Below are 19,336 nucleotides of genomic sequence, written 5' to 3'. Positions count from 1 at the left end.
TTTTCTATAAAATGTTTTAATAGTATAAACGTCTGTCTTAATATACTTGTATACTTAATATACGCTATGGAGGGAGTTGGGCTTTGGAGGGAAGTTCAGTGATTGGTTGAAATCGTATTAGACTCTAAACCAATGGGCGACTGGCACTCTCTTTTAAAGCCAGTGTGTGGCGGCTCGGCTTTCATTCTGTTTAACGAAGTTCTAGCGACTACTTTCAGAAATGAGTGGTAGAGGCAAAACCGGTGGCAAGGCCAGAGCAAAGGCTAAGACTCGCTCCTCCAGGGCGGGACTGCAGTTCCCCGTCGGCCGTGTGCACAGGCTTCTCCGCAAAGGCAACTACGCCGAGCGTGTCGGTGCCGGTGCTCCGGTTTATCTGGCGGCTGTGCTCGAGTATCTCACCGCTGAGATCTTGGAGTTGGCTGGAAACGCCGCTCGGGACAACAAGAAGACCCGCATCATCCCCCGTCACCTGCAGCTGGCGGTGCGCAACGACGAGGAGCTGAACAAACTCCTGGGCGGAGTGACCATCGCTCAGGGCGGTGTGCTGCCCAACATCCAGGCTGTGCTGCTGCCCAAGAAGACCGAGAAGCCCGCCAAATCTAAATAAGCTGAATTAAGTTTGATTTCTGAAAAACAAAAGGCTCTTTTAAGAGCCACCCATATCATCTCAGAGAGCACCTAATTAAGTGAACCCATAAACGCAGTACCTTAGAAAAATGACTTTTAGAGAAATCATATGTGCAACTGTTCTTCCTCCACCGAGCGCCTACTTCCCCCCAACTTTTGGCTCGATTTCATACACTTCCGGTATCCCAAAACTGTTGCCATAATGATTTTTGATTTCAGAACAATTCAATTAAACAACGCAAGTGTAGAGATTATGGGGCCACACGGAATATGGATTTTTTGTGTGTGTGTGTGTGTGCTGAATTACTAATAATTCAGCACACATTAATTAATACTAATTAATAATCAAAATCTGCGGAATGGTTTTAAACGTGTTACTAAAAATATTGGAACTCAAAGCATTACAAATAAATTATAAAATATTCCATTCTTAACTTTTAATTAATCCAAATAGAACAAGTTTTTTTGTTTTGTTTGTTTGAACAACGCTTGATCTCTTATTGGAGGCTACATCCATTAAAAAGACCGATACAATATTGCTCAATTGTATTGTAGACAAAACATTAAATAAACAATTTCATATCATTCAACAGTAGTGCAAAATAAATAAATACCAACCGAAGTAAATCAATTAACTTATATTAATAGCTATAAATAAGCTGTTTTGTAGATATGTGACGTTTTCCTAACTCCTCCATGGTCTTTTTTTGTTTTAGACTTTTTATTTTTAAAATATCACTCACTTTTCTTTTTTTTTTACATCAATAAGCGCAGCCTACTACCACGGGCAATCCCTTGTGAGATTGTGCTTCTCAAATGACGGACACTACAATCTGCGGAAATCGGCGAAGTTTTCTGCGGAATTCTGCGCGCGCTGATTCCGTCTGGTTTGAAGAGCAAAGTAGTAAACAGAACAAAGCACATTGAGCGGGAAAACCTCCGCTTGGTTGAAAAGAGGAAACGCACAATCATTGGCTAGCAGTCAAAAGCGCACGTCACACATCAGCCAATCACAAGCCTCTGCACCCTCAACACTATTGAGCGCGTGGCGGTCCAATGCTTTAAAAGCAGCATTTCAAGCGCCAAGCAAGGACAGAGAGAGAGAGAAAACCTAAACGACAGCAATGGCAAGAACCAAGCAGACCGCTCGTAAATCCACCGGTGGCAAAGCCCCGAGGAAGCAGCTCGCCACTAAAGCCGCCCGTAAGAGCGCACCGGCCACCGGCGGCGTCAAGAAGCCTCATCGCTACAGGCCCGGGACCGTGGCTCTGCGAGAGATCCGCCGTTATCAGAAGTCCACCGAGCTGCTGATCCGCAAACTGCCCTTCCAGCGGCTGGTGAGAGAAATCGCTCAGGACTTCAAGACGGATCTGCGCTTCCAGAGCTCCGCTGTCATGGCCCTGCAGGAGGCCAGCGAGGCTTATTTGGTCGGCCTGTTTGAGGACACCAACTTGTGCGCCATCCACGCCAAGAGAGTCACCATCATGCCCAAAGACATCCAGCTGGCCCGTCGCATCCGCGGAGAGCGCGCCTAAACCCGCATCTGTTTCAGCCGCTTCATCAAACCCCAAAGGCTCTTTTAAGAGCCACCAAAGTTACACAGAACGAGACAATTTCAATGTTAACTCTAAAGATGTGTATAGGGTTGCCACCCGTCCCTTGAAATACGGAATCGTCCCGTATTTTCAGGAAAAATGACGCGTCCCGTATCAAAGCAATACGGGACGCGATTTGTCCCGTATTTTACATAGGTCCACCCGCATTGTGTGAAGACACGTTCTATTCTGCCCCTAATTGGGTCGCTGCCGTCGTTGGTTTGTTTGATTGGTTTGTTTCAGGTTCACGGGTCGTGAATCACGGCCAATCAGAGCCAGAAGAGGTATAGGTTCTTCTATATGGGCAGAATCCATTTGAAACGATGGCGGAGGCAGGTCCAAATACCTCCGCGTCCAGCTGTAAAAGTTTCAGAGCAGAAACGCAAGCGGATGCAGAGGTACAGACGAGAGTGGGAAGAAATAAATATTTGGCTGGAAAGTGTCCGCGGCAATGAATACCAAGCCAGTTGCACAATAATTATTTGTCGGCGAGTGTTTTCAGTGGCGCACGCTGGCCTGTCACATGTGAGACAGCATGCATCGGGAGAGCAACATTCACTAAATGCAAGAGCTCACCGAAATCAAAGCACTGTCGCACAGTTCTTCAGACCTCAAACATCTCCTGAGGCAGACAGTGTTATGTTTTGTTTTGTTTTTTATCACCTCAATTTTTTGATTGATAACGTTAGATTTCATAAATGCTGCCTATTAAGATATAATGTTAATAATGTTGGCTACATTAATGATGTTATGGTATGATTTGTTTATCAAGGTTAAGTTGTAGGCTATAGTCAGATACAAGCATTACTTTAATAAGAGATGATATATATATATATATATATATATATATATATATATATATATATATATATATATAATCAAAATAGGACCTTTTAGGAATAAAATAAACAACTATTTGTTATGCTTAACAAATTATAATTGCATCATCCAATACTATAGAATTAACAATAGACTATAAAAACGGAATAATACATAAATATATTTACTTAACTTACCAAAAATAAAAATGTTGTGTAGTGTTTTATTAAAATAAGAAATGATTGTAGATATTATATCATTTACAGTTATTTAGGTGTGGTTTCACTGTTTGGATGGTGTTACTGCAAACAATGACAAATATTTTAGTCAAAATCTTTGTTCACAACACTATAAAATTACTCGAGTTAATTAGCAATTTCTTATCCTACTCCCCTCTAGGTTACAGCAGCTGAGTTTGTTTTTCATTGTCATAGCTGTGTATTATACTGAGTGCATCTGTTCACACTGATTTCAATAGCAGATATCCTATTATAATGTCCACTGGTATCAATCTTAAGATATATATATATATATATATATATATATATATATATATATATATATATATATATATATATATATATATATATATATATATATATATATATATATATATACACAAATTAGGTTTTAAGTTATGATATACGACCACTGCACTGGCACACCATCGGGACTGTCGTCATCGTGGCCCAGAGGGGTGTGGCCACCGGCAGGCGTCCCTTATTTTTCTGTATTGAAGGTGGCAACCCTAGATGTGTACAAAGTCTATACGTTTAAATGTAATCTCGTGTTATTATAAAAAGCCTTTACAAAAGTTGTGGGTGCCATTGAGAGAACAAAGATGAGGACGATTCAATTTCCCATCATAACTCCTTTTTACATTCCCCCCCCCCCCCCCCCTTAATTAAAACAGAAATTTCACACAACTATCCTGTTATGATGCAATGAATTTATTAAATGTTATCATTCCCCTTCTCGGTGATAAAATGATATTTGTCAAACGAATCTTATACAACTTCTGTTTTTAATATTAAAGTCCGTTCTATTAAAATATAAACCCGTTATATCAGGATTAGGGTTTTGGTTATATCACATTGTTTTGTGCTCGAACTACATTCGAGAGGAGGGGGAGTGCGTTTTGCCTTGTGACGCGACGCTGCTTTCTGTCAGGTCCTTTAAGCAAATATAAATTGCCTCCCTCTAGCGTGTCTGTTCTATTCGTTGCTGTCTTTTGACTAACGTAAACATGTCTGGAAGAGGCAAAGGTGGTAAGGGACTCGGTAAAGGAGGCGCCAAGCGTCACCGTAAAGTTTTGCGCGATAACATCCAGGGAATCACCAAACCGGCCATCCGTCGTCTGGCTCGCCGCGGCGGCGTCAAGCGCATCTCCGGTCTGATCTACGAGGAGACCCGCGGAGTGTTGAAGGTGTTTCTGGAGAACGTTATCCGCGATGCCGTGACCTATACCGAGCACGCCAAGAGAAAGACCGTCACCGCCATGGATGTTGTGTACGCGCTGAAGCGACAGGGACGCACCCTGTACGGCTTCGGAGGTTAAACGCCTGAAATCGAGACACTTCAAACTCAACGGCTCTTTTAAGAGCCACCCACACTGTCGCATAAAGAGTTGGCGCTTTGATTCTGGTGATGTAGTTTTATCACGTTATTCTCCACGTGTTTCTTCCAGTCAACATAATCTATTTCAGACTGTTTTTAATCATATATATAACCCCAATTTATTGGTCAAACCCTTCGGGGAATTTAAACTCAAATACTAACCAAAAAAAAGGGGGGTTACTGACCGGCAGGCTGTTTCAGCGCAGGTCACATGGCTCCATAATTTCTCCAATAAAAAGGCAAATTTTAACTCATTGCCGTCCAGTTAATCACCCACAAAAATACGAGTCACCTTCACTGGTTAGAGAAGAAGTATTTTCAAGAACATCATCAAACGTTTTAGAGTAAATAACAAAAAAACTGTGTGTTGCCTCAAGGCGACATTGTACCATAATGGAATCGCGTATGGCCATACCAGACACAAATACAATACAAATGCAAATTGTTGGATACAAATAAAACGTCAGGACTGAAAGAGGATTTTGTGTATGAGATAAATTAAGGTATAAGAAACAATTTTTAAGGGGATTTCATTGTGATGCAGAATTTTATTTTTTTCTTCAAAATGTAATGAGAGCGGGAAACGAACAAAGGAAAAGTATTCTGTGCGGACTGCAGAGGTTGTCCTTCAACTATGAAACGATAGGTGGGGCTATCAATTAACCGCCCGTGATTGGCCCTCTTTCCTCTCGTGATGCTACGAGTTGTCCAATGAAATACAATTTTTTGGTATTGGCCAATGAAAACAGGCAATCAGAAGAGCCGGTATCTCATAGTAAATTAGCATATGCCGGTGAATAAATGCCTCTGTATCGCTCCTGACTCACATTGACTCATTTCCAGCGTCATGCCTGAACCAGCGAAGTCCGCGCCTAAGAAAGGCTCCAAGAAGGCCGTCACCAAGACCGCCGCTAAGGGAGGAAAGAAGCGCAGAAAGTCCAGGAAGGAGAGCTACGCCATCTATGTGTACAAAGTGCTGAAGCAGGTTCATCCTGACACCGGCATCTCCTCCAAGGCGATGGGCATCATGAACTCTTTCGTCAACGACATCTTCGAGCGCATCGGCGGTGAGGCGTCTCGTCTGGCGCACTACAACAAGCGCTCCACCATCACTTCCAGAGAGATCCAGACCGCCGTGCGTCTGCTGCTGCCCGGAGAGCTGGCCAAACACGCCGTGTCCGAGGGCACAAAGGCCGTCACCAAATACACCAGCTCCAAGTGAGCTGTGCTCTGACCTTAACCACCCCAAAGGCTCTTTTAAGAGCCACGCATCTTCTCAGCTAAAGAGCTTTTAATGTTTGCCACGTATTTATAGCTTTTGTTGCACTAATGGTCTGTTAAATAAGGTGCTTGATCAAAATCATAATTCTGTTACCGTTTAAATACTTAATGTCCAATAATGTGAAACTTGAGATATGTATTAGAAACATCTGATTCTGCTTGTCATTATATACAATTGCTAATAAATTATACAAAATCTTACAGATGCATAATTACTCCATATCACAGAATAACCCATACCCAATATATCTGGTCACAAAAACAAACAGCCTAACAACAACAAATGTTGATTTTTTTTTTTTTTTTTTTTTATGATTTTTTTTTTTAATGCTATTTAAATATTTAAGCAAAGTAGTGTGAGACTAGCATAACATTTGATGAGAAAGTGGAAACCCTAACTTCTCCCATTCTTTAAAATATCTTCTGGTCTTCCAAGCAATCAGCTCATCCATCTTTAATGGCAAAAAACAAAACAAAACTGCAGGCTTGCCAAGTCACACGTTCAGATTAAAACATGCATTTTCACCGTCTATGATTTTCACGCAATACTTAACTTTAATTTCCAAATGGGTTCTTTTAATAATCTAGTAAGAAATCTGATTTGCTGGTAATATTTGCAAAGTTAAGGACAGTTTCTAAATGTGCATCTAGTTCAACATTAAGCTTCAGTATTTGGGTCATTTGCATCAAGACAAAATAAAAAACAATGATCCTTAAAAACCTTGTCAAGATGTTCTCAACCTTGAGAGAATCCAGTTTTCACTGGAGTTTTAGTTGTGTGCGTGACTTATTGCGTGACGAGTTCTATGAGTGTGTGTGCCACATCTATGCATGCCTTATGTTGGAGATCTACATTTCTGCAGACGAAGCCAGACTTGGAGACGCTGGTCAGTGGCATATGATGTCACAAGTGATGCAAAACTAGTTACTGGGAGATGACCAGTCTACCTACTTTAGAGATATGTCCTGCTATCTGTCCATGTGTGGAAAATTGCTTACTTTGCGAGTTTTGTGAACCAATCAGAAGCTCCCCTCCCAGGGAGAGCGATAAGACTGTGCCCTTGAAAAAGTATAATTGGTATAAAGTTTTCTGTGTAAGGTAGAGTCTGGTAAGGTATCAGCTCATGTCATGTCATTATGCACATTTGTGTCCTGATATTTCAGAATATTTCAGAATAATTTGAATTAAATGTTTTACATATAAAATGTGTGCACACAGAAAAAAAACACATCGTTAAATTAATATTTAGAAATCCATGAATGAATCTACCACTAATATTTAAATAGTTTCATCTCTTCTTTTAAAATAAACAGTCACACTCGTTGCAATAATTAGAAGGGGGAGGGGGGGTTGGGATTTGGAGGGAAGTTCAGTGATTGGTTGAAATCAAGTCATATTCTAAACCAATGAGCGACTGGCACTCTCCTTTAAAGACCGCGTGAAGACAAGCACTTTAGTTTCATTCACGTTTGCTTTCGACTGAGCATCTGGTTTGGAAAATGAGCGGCAGAGGCAAAACCGGTGGCAAGGCCAGAGCAAAGGCTAAGACTCGCTCCTCCAGAGCGGGACTGCAGTTCCCCGTCGGCCGTGTTCACAGGCTTCTTCGTAAAGGCAACTACGCTCAGCGCGTCGGTGCCGGTGCTCCGGTTTATCTGGCGGCTGTGCTCGAGTATCTCACCGCTGAGATCCTGGAGTTGGCTGGAAACGCCGCTCGGGACAACAAGAAGACCCGCATCATCCCCCGTCACCTGCAGCTGGCGGTGCGCAACGATGAGGAGCTGAACAAACTCCTGGGCGGAGTGACCATCGCTCAGGGCGGCGTGCTGCCCAACATCCAGGCCGTGCTGCTGCCCAAGAAGACCGAGAAGCCCGCCAAATCCAAATAAACAGATCATATACTGTTTTTACAACCCAAAGGCTCTTTTAAGAGCCACCCATTTCATCTCCTTAAGGGCACATTGTTAATATTTAAGGTCATGGGAGGATTATAAATTGATCAAACCAATAATTTGCACCCTTGCTTATAAACATTACAATAACTAGCAGGATTTCTGTTGGCCTTAAGATTTTCAGTCTTAATTTCACCATTTACAATTTAAGGTTTTATGATGTTTTAAATTAAATGTCGGGGTATTAAATTAAACGTATATTTACCAGTTAATGCAGCATTTGTCTAACTTTGGATGAACAAATCAAAGTACTGGGTCCGTGGGCTTCATGTAAAAGGATAGTTTGCATAATTTAAATTCTTTAATTTTCTCATCAAGTGAATGATACATTTCTTGTGGGCATGTGAAAGTCTGTATGTGTATATATATATATATATATATATATATACTTTTTTTTTTTTGCAAAGGTCCATTTAGGGGCTCCGCATGAATGAACAGTTCACCCAAAAGCAGTAAAAACTAAATTTGAAAAGAAAAAATTAACACAATATGTCCATATATATATATATATATATATATATATATATATATATATATATTATATATATAAATATATATAAAGACATGCTTTTTGAAATTTAATTTAGCCATTAAAATAAGAAAATGGATTTCACAGGGCTCTAAAAATATTGCATGCATTGTAAAAAATAAACATAAACATACTTAAATGAAGATACATTTACTTGAGATGCAAAATTAAGTGAGCATATATCTGTTCTTGTTTTAATCATAAAATCCCTTCAACAAGATTTCTTCACACAGCATAATATGAGTGCGGAACTGACAAAAACAAAACAAAAAAAAACCGTCTGAAACCACCACACACTGTTAACTACGCACAATATTTGAAGCAGAAATATGTTGCTGGTCACGTAATTCATGCTGTTGTGATTTGCAAGCGACCCCATTAATGTCAGCCACAGTATGACAGATTATTTTAGCGTGATGTAATAATAATAATAATAATAATAATAATAATACATTTTATTTATAATGCACTTTATATTAAGCAAAATCTCAAAGTGCTGCATAATTAAAACACTCAACAACAAATAAATAAGTAAATAAAACTGAAAAATTAAGAAGTAACAAATCAATTAAAAGCTCTGAAAGGTGGGTTTTAAGATCACGCTTAAAAGCATTTACAGTCTGTGGGGTCAGGGGAGCATTCCACAGACTGCTGCAGAGCAGAAGGCCCGATCTCACATAGTACAGAGTTTGGTCGAGGGAGTTCCAAGAAGATACAGAGAAATAGAGCGGAGGTTGTGTGTGGAAGTTTGTGTGGTGAGGAGTTCCTTGAGATAGGAGGGGTGTCACCATGGATGCACTGGTGGGTAAGAAGAGAGATCTTATACTCGATCATGAACGACACAGGAAGCCATTGGAGTGATTTTAGAATGGGGGTGGTCGTATTTGTGCATCCTCATGAAGATCTTAGCAGCGCTGTTATGAATACCCTGCAGCCTCTGCAGATTTTTAATATAAAGTGCATTATAAATAAAATGTATTATTATTATTATTATTATTATTATTATTATTATTATTATTATTATTATTATTATTATTAAAGTTTTGCTTCATCCATACCTTTATCTCATCTAGGCAAGTGATCAAAGTGGATGGTGTGACGTCAGAAGAGGGAGATGAACTTGTCCTGAGTAGTCCAGGCAAAATAGCGTTTTACAACAGACTAATTGTAAAAGAATATTTTTCAGCTTAGATCTTTTCTATGAGGTGTCCAGAACAACATACTAAAAGTCCTAAGAAATCCTAGTTGAGGAAACATGTTAAATTCTCATCAATCCGAGATGTGTGCTAGTAAGGCCAGACAACAAACATTTTTTTTTCCTTTACTCCTACCAAAAATTAAACTTTAAACAATGAAAGTACACATGAAAAGTAATTTTTGTTTTGTTTTACAAGTTTCTTTGAAAATGAATTATACTATGCAAATGAGCTATACACTAATCAAATATGCCCCAAATAAACCCAAATAGGCTTTTTTTCTCCTTTACTCCAACCACAATACAACTTTACACAGTAAAAGTATACATGAAAAGTAACTTTTTTGTATAACAAGTTTCTTTTTAAATGACTTTGAATATGCACACAAGCACCACACTTATTGAATACTGTATGTCCTTACAACCCATGTGTTTTCATCACTGAATGACTCATTACATCTTTTACACTTCTCCATTTCTCCCTGAAAAAGATGTCAAAGTGTTGTCCAGCAATGAAATTAGGCTCAATATAATTTGAAGTCTGATGTGTGGCCTGCCTGGTCTAAAATACTTGCTAACTGCAAAATGGCAAAATTGTTTTAAAGAGCTGGAATGTCTGGAAAGTGTGCCTATCTGGGTTTTCATCTGTCTTCTGAGAATCATTTAGTTGGTAAGAATGACTTCTGCCTGTAATCTCATAATCTTACCTACAATACCAATAATTTGTTAATCTACCAGCCCCAAATTTAATCTCACCATGTTACTAATGACTAATATGGCTATTCTGACTTTCTTCTGATGATATCTGTGGGGGAATGTCATTAGGTAAGGCTTGTTTGCAAAAAAAAAAAAAAAAAAAAAAATTTAGAAAGAAACTGGAGGCAAGATTGGGCATTCAATTCCTACGGTCAATATACACTCATCTAAATGATTATTAGGAACACCTGTTCAATTTCTCATTAATGCAATTATCTAATCAAACCAATCACATGGCAGTTGCTTCAGTGCATTTAGGGGTGTGGTCCTGGTCAAGACAATCTCCTGAACTCCAAACTGAATGTCAGAATGGGAAAGAAAGGAGATTTAAGCAATTTTGAGTGTGGCATGGTTGTTGGTGCCAGACGGGTCGGTCTGAGTATTTCATAGTCTGCTCAGTTACTGGGATTTTAACTCACAACCATTTCTAGGGTTTACAAAGAATGGTGTAAAAAGGGAAAAACATGCCTTGTTGATGCTCGAGGTCAGAGGAGAATGGGCTGAATAAATAGAGCTGGTAGAAGAGCAACTTTGACTGAAATAACCACTCGTTACAACCGAGGTATGCAGCAAAGCATTTGTGAAGCCACAACACGCACAACCTTGAGGCGGATGGGCTACAACAGCAGAAGACCCCACCGGGTACCACTCATCTCCACTACAAATAGGAAAAAGAGGCTACAATTTGCCCGAGCTCGCCAAAATTGGACAGTTGAAGACTGGAAAAATGTAGCCTGGTCTGATGAATCTTGATTTCTGTTGAGACATTCGGATGGTAGAGTCAGAATTTGGCGTAAATAGAATGAGAACATGGATCCATCATGCCTTGTTACCACTGTGCAGGCTGGTGGTGGTGGTGGTGTAATGGTGTGGAGGATGTTTTCTTGGCGCACTTTAGGCTCCTTAGTGCCAATTGGGCATCGATTAAATGCCACGGCCTACCTGAGCATTGTTTCTGACCATGTCCATCCCTTTATAAACACCATGTCCCCTTCCTCTGATGACTACTTTCAGCAGGATAATGCACCATGTCACAAAGCTTGAATCATTTCAAATTGGTTTCTTGAACATGCCAATGAGTTGACTGTACTAAAATGGCCGCCACAGTCACCAGATCTCGACCCAATAGAGCATCTTTGGGATGTGGTGGAACGGGAGCTTTGTGCCCTGGATGTACATCCCATAAATCTCATCAACTGCAAGATGCTATCCTATCAATATGGGCCAACATTTCTAAAGAATGCTTTCAGTTCAGCACCTTGTTGAATCAATGCCAAGTATAATTAAGGCAGTTCTGGAGGCAAAAGGGGGGTCAAACACAGTATTAGTATGGGGTTCCTAATAATCCTTTAGGTGAGTGTAAGTCTTTTGAGGCAAGGGACTACAAATGTATTGTGTTTATGCATAGGTTAACTTACTAAAGCCGGCCCCTGTTTTTTCTACTTGTACCTTGTCAATTAGGCATAGCGTTGAGCTCATTTGCATATTTAAAATAGATTTTCCCAAAAAACTTGGAAAACAAAAATGTTACTTTTCATGCATGTTTAATTTCACTGTGTGAGGTTTGATTGTGATAGGAGTAAAGGAAAAAAATAAGCCTTTTAGGGAGTATTTTGGGCATATTCGATTAGTATATTGCTAATTTGCATATTCAAATTCATTTTTAAAGAAACTTCTAATACAAAATGTTTTACTTTTTTATGTAGACCTTCATTGGGTAAAGTTTTGTTGTGGTAGAAGCAAAGGAAAAAATTGAGCCTATGCAGGTATATTTTGGGTAGTCTTTATTCGATTAGTGTATAGCTCATTTACATATTCAAATTCATTTTCAAAGAAACTTGTAATACAAAAAAAAATTACTTTTCATGGACACTTTCATTGTATAAAGTCTTACTTTGAAAAGAGTAAAGGAAAAAAAATAGCCCCATTGGGGTCTATTGTTGTCTGGCCTTACTAGCACACATCTCGGAATGATGAGAATTTAACATATTTCCTCAACTAGGATTTCTTAGGACTTTTAGTATGTTGTTCTGGACACCTCATAGAAAAGATCTAAGCTGGAAAATATTATTTTACAATTAGTCTGTTGTAAAACGCTATTTATAAGATCCTAAACGCCAGCGCTGCTAGGATCTTCACGGGATGCACAAATACGACCATATCACCCCCATTCTAAAATCACTCCACTGGCTTTTAGTATGTTGTTCTGGACACCTCATAGAAACGATCTAAGCTGAAAAAAAATCTTTTACAATTAGTTCTATTTTTGGCTCCAAAATGAGTCACCTTGCCTGGACTAGAGGTAAAGTTGAGTGTCATCAGCATACCAGTGAAAAGAAATCCCATGTCGGCTGATGACACAGCCAATGGGGAGCATGTAGAGTATGAACAGGGTGGGGCCGAGCACTGAGCCTTGAGGGACACCGCAAGTGACATTGTGTGACAGAGGGATGTAGCTTCTCCCAAAGCAACATATTCAGTTCTCCCAGTGAGATAAGAAGAAAACCAGTTGTGGACCGAATCAGAGAGACCGATGGTGGAATGTACACGGTGAAGGAGGATGTTATGATCAACAGTATCAAAAGCTGCAGTTAGCTCCAGGAGGATGAGAAGGGATGGGGAACCAGCATCTGCCGCCATCAGTAGGCCTAGATCGTTTGTGACCCTGACCAAAGCTGTTTCTGTGCTGTGTCCTGAGCGGAAACCAGACTAAAATTTCTCATATAGATTGTTTTGCTCAAAATGGACCTGAAGCTGTGCAGCAACAACTTTTTCTAGCTCCTTAGAGGGGTAAGGGAGGTTGGAGATGGGCCTGTAGTTGTCAATAACATCTGGGTCTAATGTGGGTTTTTTAAGAAGTGGTCTGATGTAGCCTATATCCCATAAACTAAAAAAAAAAAAAAAAAAATACTGTGCAAATTGTTCCGTCTCCTTGGATAAAAGGGAAGTGGAAATAAAAATCAATAGTAGGCTGAACTATGCCATGATAATATGTCTGTGACATTTACCACTCTCGTCTTATTTACATCAGGCAGGTAGGCGTGTGATGTATAAATAATTTTGAAAATTGAATAGAAATATAATTATATTTATGAAAGCAGGTATAGCCTACTCAGTTTATGTGAAAAGAGACAGAAAAGACTGAAGCTAAAATCAGTAAACATACATTAATTAATACTGACAAAATTAGAAGGGTTTGGGATTAATTAAAATCATGCCGGTTAAAGATCACGGCATACCTTTAAAATGTTTTTAGTTTTATTACAATTTTATTACATACTGAATTGGGCGATGTTCCTCTGGTTTTTCTTACCTATTATGTTGGCCTGAGTAAGCCATTATTATTATTTATTATTAATATCATGAGAACTTCAATGCTTCACCAAACTCAGTTCAGACCTTCAGAGACTGGTCTGATTCGCTTATATATCTTTTCTAACTGGTGGTCAGACTTAATTTCCCAAAAACTCCCATTGACTGGCGTTATCTGATGAGCAATGAAGGCCGTAATAATTAATGCTGTCCACTAGAGGGGAGGACAGGATAATATGGAAAGTCTTTAATACTCAATTTCCCTGCTTGCACCAGATTAAATTGCAAATTAATTTAATTCATAAACAGGCCCATATCTGTCTATGAGAACAAGCTTTACACTTCAAGCTGTACAACTAATTAAAACGTAAACCCTGCTTCAACGTTTGCTTCTCTCTAGTTCCTTTTAAGATATTCACAGTGGTTTATGTATTTAATGTTTGTCCATCTGGAACTTTTATTTGTCATGAGCTTTGTATTTTAAGATGTACTCGCTGTTGATAAATCACATTCAAGTAATGTAAAGCGCTAATGGCAAGGCAAATGTCCCGCAAAGTTTAGCTAGGCTAGTTAAACTCAGCTGAACCAGCTAAGCAATGTCTAGAAACGTCCAGGAAAGTGTGTTGGAACTGGTTGGAATTGAACATGTTCCTCCTGGGTCAGGACTGGGTGTTAAATCTATAAATTAATGTGCAAAGTTGGGTGTCTGCATGCAGATTTGTAGGTCAGTTAATACAATGGGAAATGGAATCTGCAAAAACTTTGTATTCTGCACATGCAAACATAACTGCAATGTTTTTGAACTTTTGAAGATGTCTTTATCACATTTTAGTATTGAACACTGAACTGAACACATTTTATCGCAGGAAGTGGAGAAAAACAATAATACTGTTTTATGAAAACTCTTAGTGGCTTCAATAACATTGGATAGGCCTGCAAGCTTTTAATGAGAACGGTCTGGTTTTAACCAGGCTAAGAACAAAGCACATTGAGCGGGAAACCCTCCGCTTGTTTGAAAAGAGGAAACCCGCAATCATTGGCTAGCAGTCATAAACGCACGTCACATATCAGCCAATCACACGTCTCTGCACCCTCGACACTACGAGCCAATTGCTTTAAAAACAGGCGTGTATGTTAGAAGCAAATATTTATTTTCAGCTCTAGAAGGACTGAGAGTGAACCAAACTACAGCAATGGCAAGAACCAAGCAGACCGCTCGTAAATCCACCGGTGGCAAAGCCCCGAGGAAGCAGCTCGCCACTAAAGCCGCCCGTAAGAGCGCTCCGGCCACCGGCGGCGTCAAGAAGCCCCATCGCTACAGGCCCGGGACCGTGGCTCTGCGAGAGATCCGCCGTTATCAGAAGTCCACCGAGCTGCTGATCCGCAAACTGCCCTTCCAGCGGCTGGTGAGAGAAATCGCTCAGGACTTCAAGACGGATCTGCGCTTCCAGAGCTCCGCTGTCATGGCCCTGCAGGAGTCTAGCGAGGCTTATTTGGTCGGCCTGTTTGAGGACACCAACCTGTGCGCCATCCACGCCAAGAGAGTCACCATCATGCCCAAGGACATCCAGCTGGCCCGCCGCATCCGCGGAGAGCGCGCCTAAACCCGCATCTGTTTCAGCCGCTTTATCAAACACCAAAGGCTCTTTTAAGAGCCACATAAATTACACTGTAGAGAGCTTTTCAAAGAAATGTTGAAAATAACGAAATTACAACTATGGGGTCCCAATGCATTAGGTGAATGGTTAATAGTTGAAACGGTGACGAGAATAATAAATTAAGTTCATAGAATGTGGTTCTGAATAGCATATGCTGTACATTTAATTTGAAAATCAGTTCTAAATCAATGCAATCTGTCTTATTACATTGAAACATTTTAATAGCTGCAGTTAACTAACTAATTGCAATCCTGCTTTTTAAGCATTAAATCGTACATTTTGTCGGTGTTTTCTGAATTTCCGTTACTTAAAAGGTAAATTAAATCTCTTAAAATGCACAAACACAGGCATAGCACGGGCCGTGTATTTAATAATTTTAATTTAATATTGTTATATAACGCATCCCTCTTTGTTGGTGAGTTTGTGGAAAAGTAACTTTCATTATTAACCAGTACGACTGTAAATTATATGACTTGTGAAAATTATTTTATGAAACCTGAATTTGAATATGAAAGGCAGGGTTTGAACCGAATCACATGTGACGCGGTGGTGGTTTCTGTCAGGTCCTGTAAGCAAAGGTAAAAGGCTTCCATTGAACGCCCAATGTTTATTCAATTCTATCTTGAGAACGAGTGAAGTGCTCTAGTAAACATGTCTGGAAGAGGCAAAGGTGGTAAGGGACTCGGTAAAGGGGGCGCCAAGCGTCACCGTAAAGTTTTGCGTGATAACATCCAGGGAATCACCAAACCGGCCATCCGTCGTCTGGCTCGCCGCGGCGGTGTCAAGCGCATCTCCGGTCTGATCTACGAGGAGACCCGCGGAGTGTTGAAGGTGTTCCTGGAGAACGTTATCCGCGATGCCGTGACCTACACCGAGCACGCCAAGAGAAAGACCGTCACCGCCATGGATGTTGTGTACGCGCTGAAGCGACAGGGACGCACCCTGTACGGCTTCGGAGGTTAAACGCCTGAAATCAAGAGAAACTACAAACCCAACGGGTGGGTCTTTTAAGAGCCACCCACTCTCTCGCATAAAGAGTCGTATCTCATCAATGCTGGGAATTTGTAAAATACATATATATATTTTTGAACTGAAAAATAAATGCCCAATGAAACAAACACTTCATAGAGTGCCAATATCATAAATAGCCTTCCAGATATTTTGCAAGGGAGGTGTTGTATTTCAAAATCAGCTGCAGGAACATAATACAAGTGGTTCATTAAGCCTGTTTTATATGCCCCATAATGTTCCTACAAAGAGAAATTGGCCCGGGTTCTTATGGTTATATATCCTTTTACATAAACTACTGTTCTGAATAACAGAAATGTGTAAGTTATGCGAAGAATATATTGGCGCTCTATCAAATCATTATGCCGTAGAATTGCATTGAAATCAGCTTTTGGCTGATAGTTACATTTGAGTTCTAATGTGTATTTCAGAGAAGATAACTGTCAATTGCAATTCAAAGTGATTTAAAGAATTATGAAGGGAAAAAAATGTAATGAAAAATGTAATGTTAGTGGTAATGTGTGGTTGCTTTTAAACATGGTCTTAAAAACCACCCTTTTAGCAGAGCTTTTGATTGATTTGATTTGTTACTTGTTCATTTTTCAGTTTTAATATAAAGTGCGTTACAAATAAAACGTATTATTATTTATTAATAAAGGGGCTTTTATGTAGGAGGGAATTTCTGGTACAAAATCTACTTTTAAAAAGGAATCTATTTCTTTATTCTAATATATATATTATAACATTATCTTACAGAATATTAGTCTTCAAACTTTTATTAAAGCAAAAAAGCGGGAAATGAACAAAGAAAACGGAGTCTGTGCGTGGTTGTCCTTCAAACATAAAGCGGTAGGCGGGGCTAAAATTTGGCCGTCCATGATTGGCCCTCGTTCCTCTCGCGATGCAACGAATGTCCAATGACATTTTATGGGTTCGGCCCGTATCTCTTTGTAAATTAGCATAAGGCGGTGAATAAATCCCTCTGAATCGCTCCCGTCGAGCTCACATTGATTCTTCAGCATCATTATGCCTGAACCAGCGAAGTCCGCGCCTAAGAAGGGCTCCAAGAAGGCCGTCACCAAGACCGCCGCTAAGGGAGGAAAGAAGCGCAGAAAGTCCAGGAAGGAGAGCTACGCCATCTATGTGTACAAAGTGCTGAAGCAGGTTCATCCTGACACCGGCATCTCCTCCAAGGCGATGGGCATCATGAACTCTTTCGTCAACGACATCTTCGAGCGCATCGCCGGTGAGGCGTCTCGTCTGGCGCACTACAACAAGCGCTCCACCATCACTTCCAGAGAGATCCAGACCGCCGTGCGTCTGCTTCTGCCCGGAGAGCTGGCCAAACACGCCGTGTCCGAGGGCACAAAGGCCGTCACCAAATACACCAGCTCCAAGTGAGCTGTGCTCTGACCTTAACCACCCCAAAGGCTCTTTTAAGAGCCACACATGTTCTCGTTTAAAGAGCTATTAACCGTTTTCGGAACCATACACGATTGTAGTGACCTTTCCAGCTAACACACTTACGTTGTGAAGAAGTGACCGGGTCATAGCGACGTACCGAATAACGTTCCAGCGACGTAACTGTGATTCCTGTAATTCGTGTTGACGTTATGACATATCGCTGGAACGTGGTGGGTACGTTACGTCATAACGACCAAAATACCTCGTCCACCTTTATTTGAATATATTTCTCACCTTTAGTCCGGGGAATGAAGATAGATGTGCTTCGTCCAGAACCTTGAAATCCACAAAACTCATACACTTAAACATTTCATTCTCTGCTGTAAAACCTTTCTACTAATACAAATCGATACGAACCCCTATTAAATTCTAAATATATAAAATGTAAAGTGTTAACAAAGTATGAATATAGAAATGTAAGATTTCCATTCATTAATCAATGAACAATAACCAATTATCAAAATATGTTATTGTCTTATTAGGGATGGGTGTAGTTATTCTCACTGATACTGATCAATACTCTTGGTACTACTCTTAATAAGTTAGCACAAAAAAGACATTAAAAAAGATTAATCTTTTTTTTTTTAAATTATTATTATTATAACTTATTTGCATAAGTGTCCTGTGAGCACCTGCTACAAATGTCTGGTGGTGATGTGCTTTATTGCTTCACTACCTGTACCTAAATATATAGTCCTACGTTCATAAAGAGATATCTAAAAAAACTGGATTTGTAGCATCTTTTCTGTATTATTTGGCCAAAATATACATCAACAGTTTTTTTTTTTTTTTCAAGAAAATGATTATGATGACTCAGGAAGAATCCGAGACCTCTCATTCTTGACTGTGTTTCGGCTGAATGGGAGATGATGGAGAGCTGCTTCTTCTTCTTCTTCTTCTTCTTCTTCTTCTTCTTCTTCTTCTTCTTCTTCTTCTTCTTCTTCTTCTTCTTGGGCTTATTGGCGGTTCGCATTCTTAATAAGAGCACTGCCTCCATCTACTGTAGGTAATGAATCAGAGGCATTATATGCCTCCTCTGTATATTTATTACAATTAATAAGTACATGTTCCACTGTTTCTCCAATTCCACATTCACATAAACCTGTGGGATGCTTTCCTATTATATGCATTGTTGAATTAAGACCTGTATGTCCCAATCTTAGTCTAGAAATAATACAGTCTTCCTTCCTTCTCCCACTTGAATTCCTTCCTCTACCTACCAATGGTTGTATTAAATGTAAATGTCTGCCTTTTTTCTCATTATCCCAATAAGATTGCCAGTTTTTATATATGTCCCTTTTTATTATTGATATGACTTCTAATTTGCTATATCTAATTTGATTATCTATAGTTTCATTTGCCATAGTGTGTTTTGCTAATTTATCTGCTGCTTCATTTCCAGACACTCCATTATGTGCCGGAACCCACAAAAACTGAACTTTCTTATTTGTCTGCTGCATCATGAACAAAACTATATCTTGTCTATTTTCTGACTTTTGAGCTTCCAGACACATCAAAAGCTGAA

General features: G+C 39.8%; 6 protein-coding genes and 1 pseudogene across 6 annotated transcripts; all 7 read left to right on the top strand.

Annotated features, from left to right (window-relative positions):
* The first annotated feature begins 159 nt into the window (after positions 1-159).
* Positions 160-8,063, top strand: LOC137065242 (histone H2AX-like; annotated as a pseudogene).
* LOC137064864 (histone H3) lies at positions 1,725-2,261 on the top strand. Its single transcript, XM_067436402.1, has one exon. It carries the CDS (start codon positions 1,752-1,754, stop codon positions 2,160-2,162), a length of 411 nt encoding a protein of 136 aa, XP_067292503.1. The 5' UTR covers positions 1,725-1,751; the 3' UTR covers positions 2,163-2,261.
* Positions 4,267-4,986, top strand: LOC137065176 (histone H4). The gene has a single exon (XM_067436755.1). The coding sequence runs from the start codon at positions 4,288-4,290 to the stop codon at positions 4,597-4,599; it is 312 nt and encodes a 103-aa protein (XP_067292856.1). The 5' UTR covers positions 4,267-4,287; the 3' UTR covers positions 4,600-4,986.
* Positions 5,488-6,140, top strand: LOC137064995 (histone H2B-like). The gene has a single exon (XM_067436557.1). The coding sequence runs from the start codon at positions 5,506-5,508 to the stop codon at positions 5,878-5,880; it is 375 nt and encodes a 124-aa protein (XP_067292658.1). The 5' UTR covers positions 5,488-5,505; the 3' UTR covers positions 5,881-6,140.
* Positions 8,064-14,850: 6,787 nt separating the features above from the next.
* On the top strand, positions 14,851-15,691 carry LOC137064909 (histone H3-like). Its single transcript, XM_067436462.1, has one exon. It carries the CDS (start codon positions 14,875-14,877, stop codon positions 15,283-15,285), a length of 411 nt encoding a protein of 136 aa, XP_067292563.1. The 5' UTR covers positions 14,851-14,874; the 3' UTR covers positions 15,286-15,691.
* A 279-nt stretch (positions 15,692-15,970) lies between these two features.
* LOC137065192 (histone H4) lies at positions 15,971-16,440 on the top strand. Its single transcript, XM_067436778.1, has one exon. The coding sequence runs from the start codon at positions 15,991-15,993 to the stop codon at positions 16,300-16,302; it is 312 nt and encodes a 103-aa protein (XP_067292879.1). The 5' UTR covers positions 15,971-15,990; the 3' UTR covers positions 16,303-16,440.
* Positions 16,441-17,323: 883 nt separating this feature from the next.
* LOC137064860 (histone H2B-like) lies at positions 17,324-17,813 on the top strand. Its single transcript, XM_067436393.1, has one exon. It carries the CDS (start codon positions 17,374-17,376, stop codon positions 17,746-17,748), a length of 375 nt encoding a protein of 124 aa, XP_067292494.1. The 5' UTR covers positions 17,324-17,373; the 3' UTR covers positions 17,749-17,813.
* The last annotated feature ends 1,523 nt before the right edge of the window (positions 17,814-19,336 follow it).

The sequence above is a fragment of the Pseudorasbora parva genome, chromosome 25, assembly GCF_024679245.1.
Source record: "Pseudorasbora parva isolate DD20220531a chromosome 25, ASM2467924v1, whole genome shotgun sequence".
Lineage (NCBI taxonomy): Eukaryota > Metazoa > Chordata > Actinopteri > Cypriniformes > Gobionidae > Pseudorasbora > Pseudorasbora parva.
The sequence above is the reverse complement of the archived record's forward strand: the minus strand, read 5'-3'. Positions and strand labels throughout refer to the sequence as shown.

What these genes read in the sequence shown, in the direction of transcription:
- LOC137064995 (XM_067436557.1), top strand. Translation starts at nt 5,506, where the DNA reads ATGCCTGAACCAGCGAAGTCCGCGCCTAAGAAAGGCTCCAAGAAGGCC.
- LOC137065176 (XM_067436755.1), top strand. Translation starts at nt 4,288, where the DNA reads ATGTCTGGAAGAGGCAAAGGTGGTAAGGGACTCGGTAAAGGAGGCGCC.
- LOC137064909 (XM_067436462.1), top strand. Translation starts at nt 14,875, where the DNA reads ATGGCAAGAACCAAGCAGACCGCTCGTAAATCCACCGGTGGCAAAGCC.
- LOC137064864 (XM_067436402.1), top strand. Translation starts at nt 1,752, where the DNA reads ATGGCAAGAACCAAGCAGACCGCTCGTAAATCCACCGGTGGCAAAGCC.
- LOC137065192 (XM_067436778.1), top strand. Translation starts at nt 15,991, where the DNA reads ATGTCTGGAAGAGGCAAAGGTGGTAAGGGACTCGGTAAAGGGGGCGCC.
- LOC137064860 (XM_067436393.1), top strand. Translation starts at nt 17,374, where the DNA reads ATGCCTGAACCAGCGAAGTCCGCGCCTAAGAAGGGCTCCAAGAAGGCC.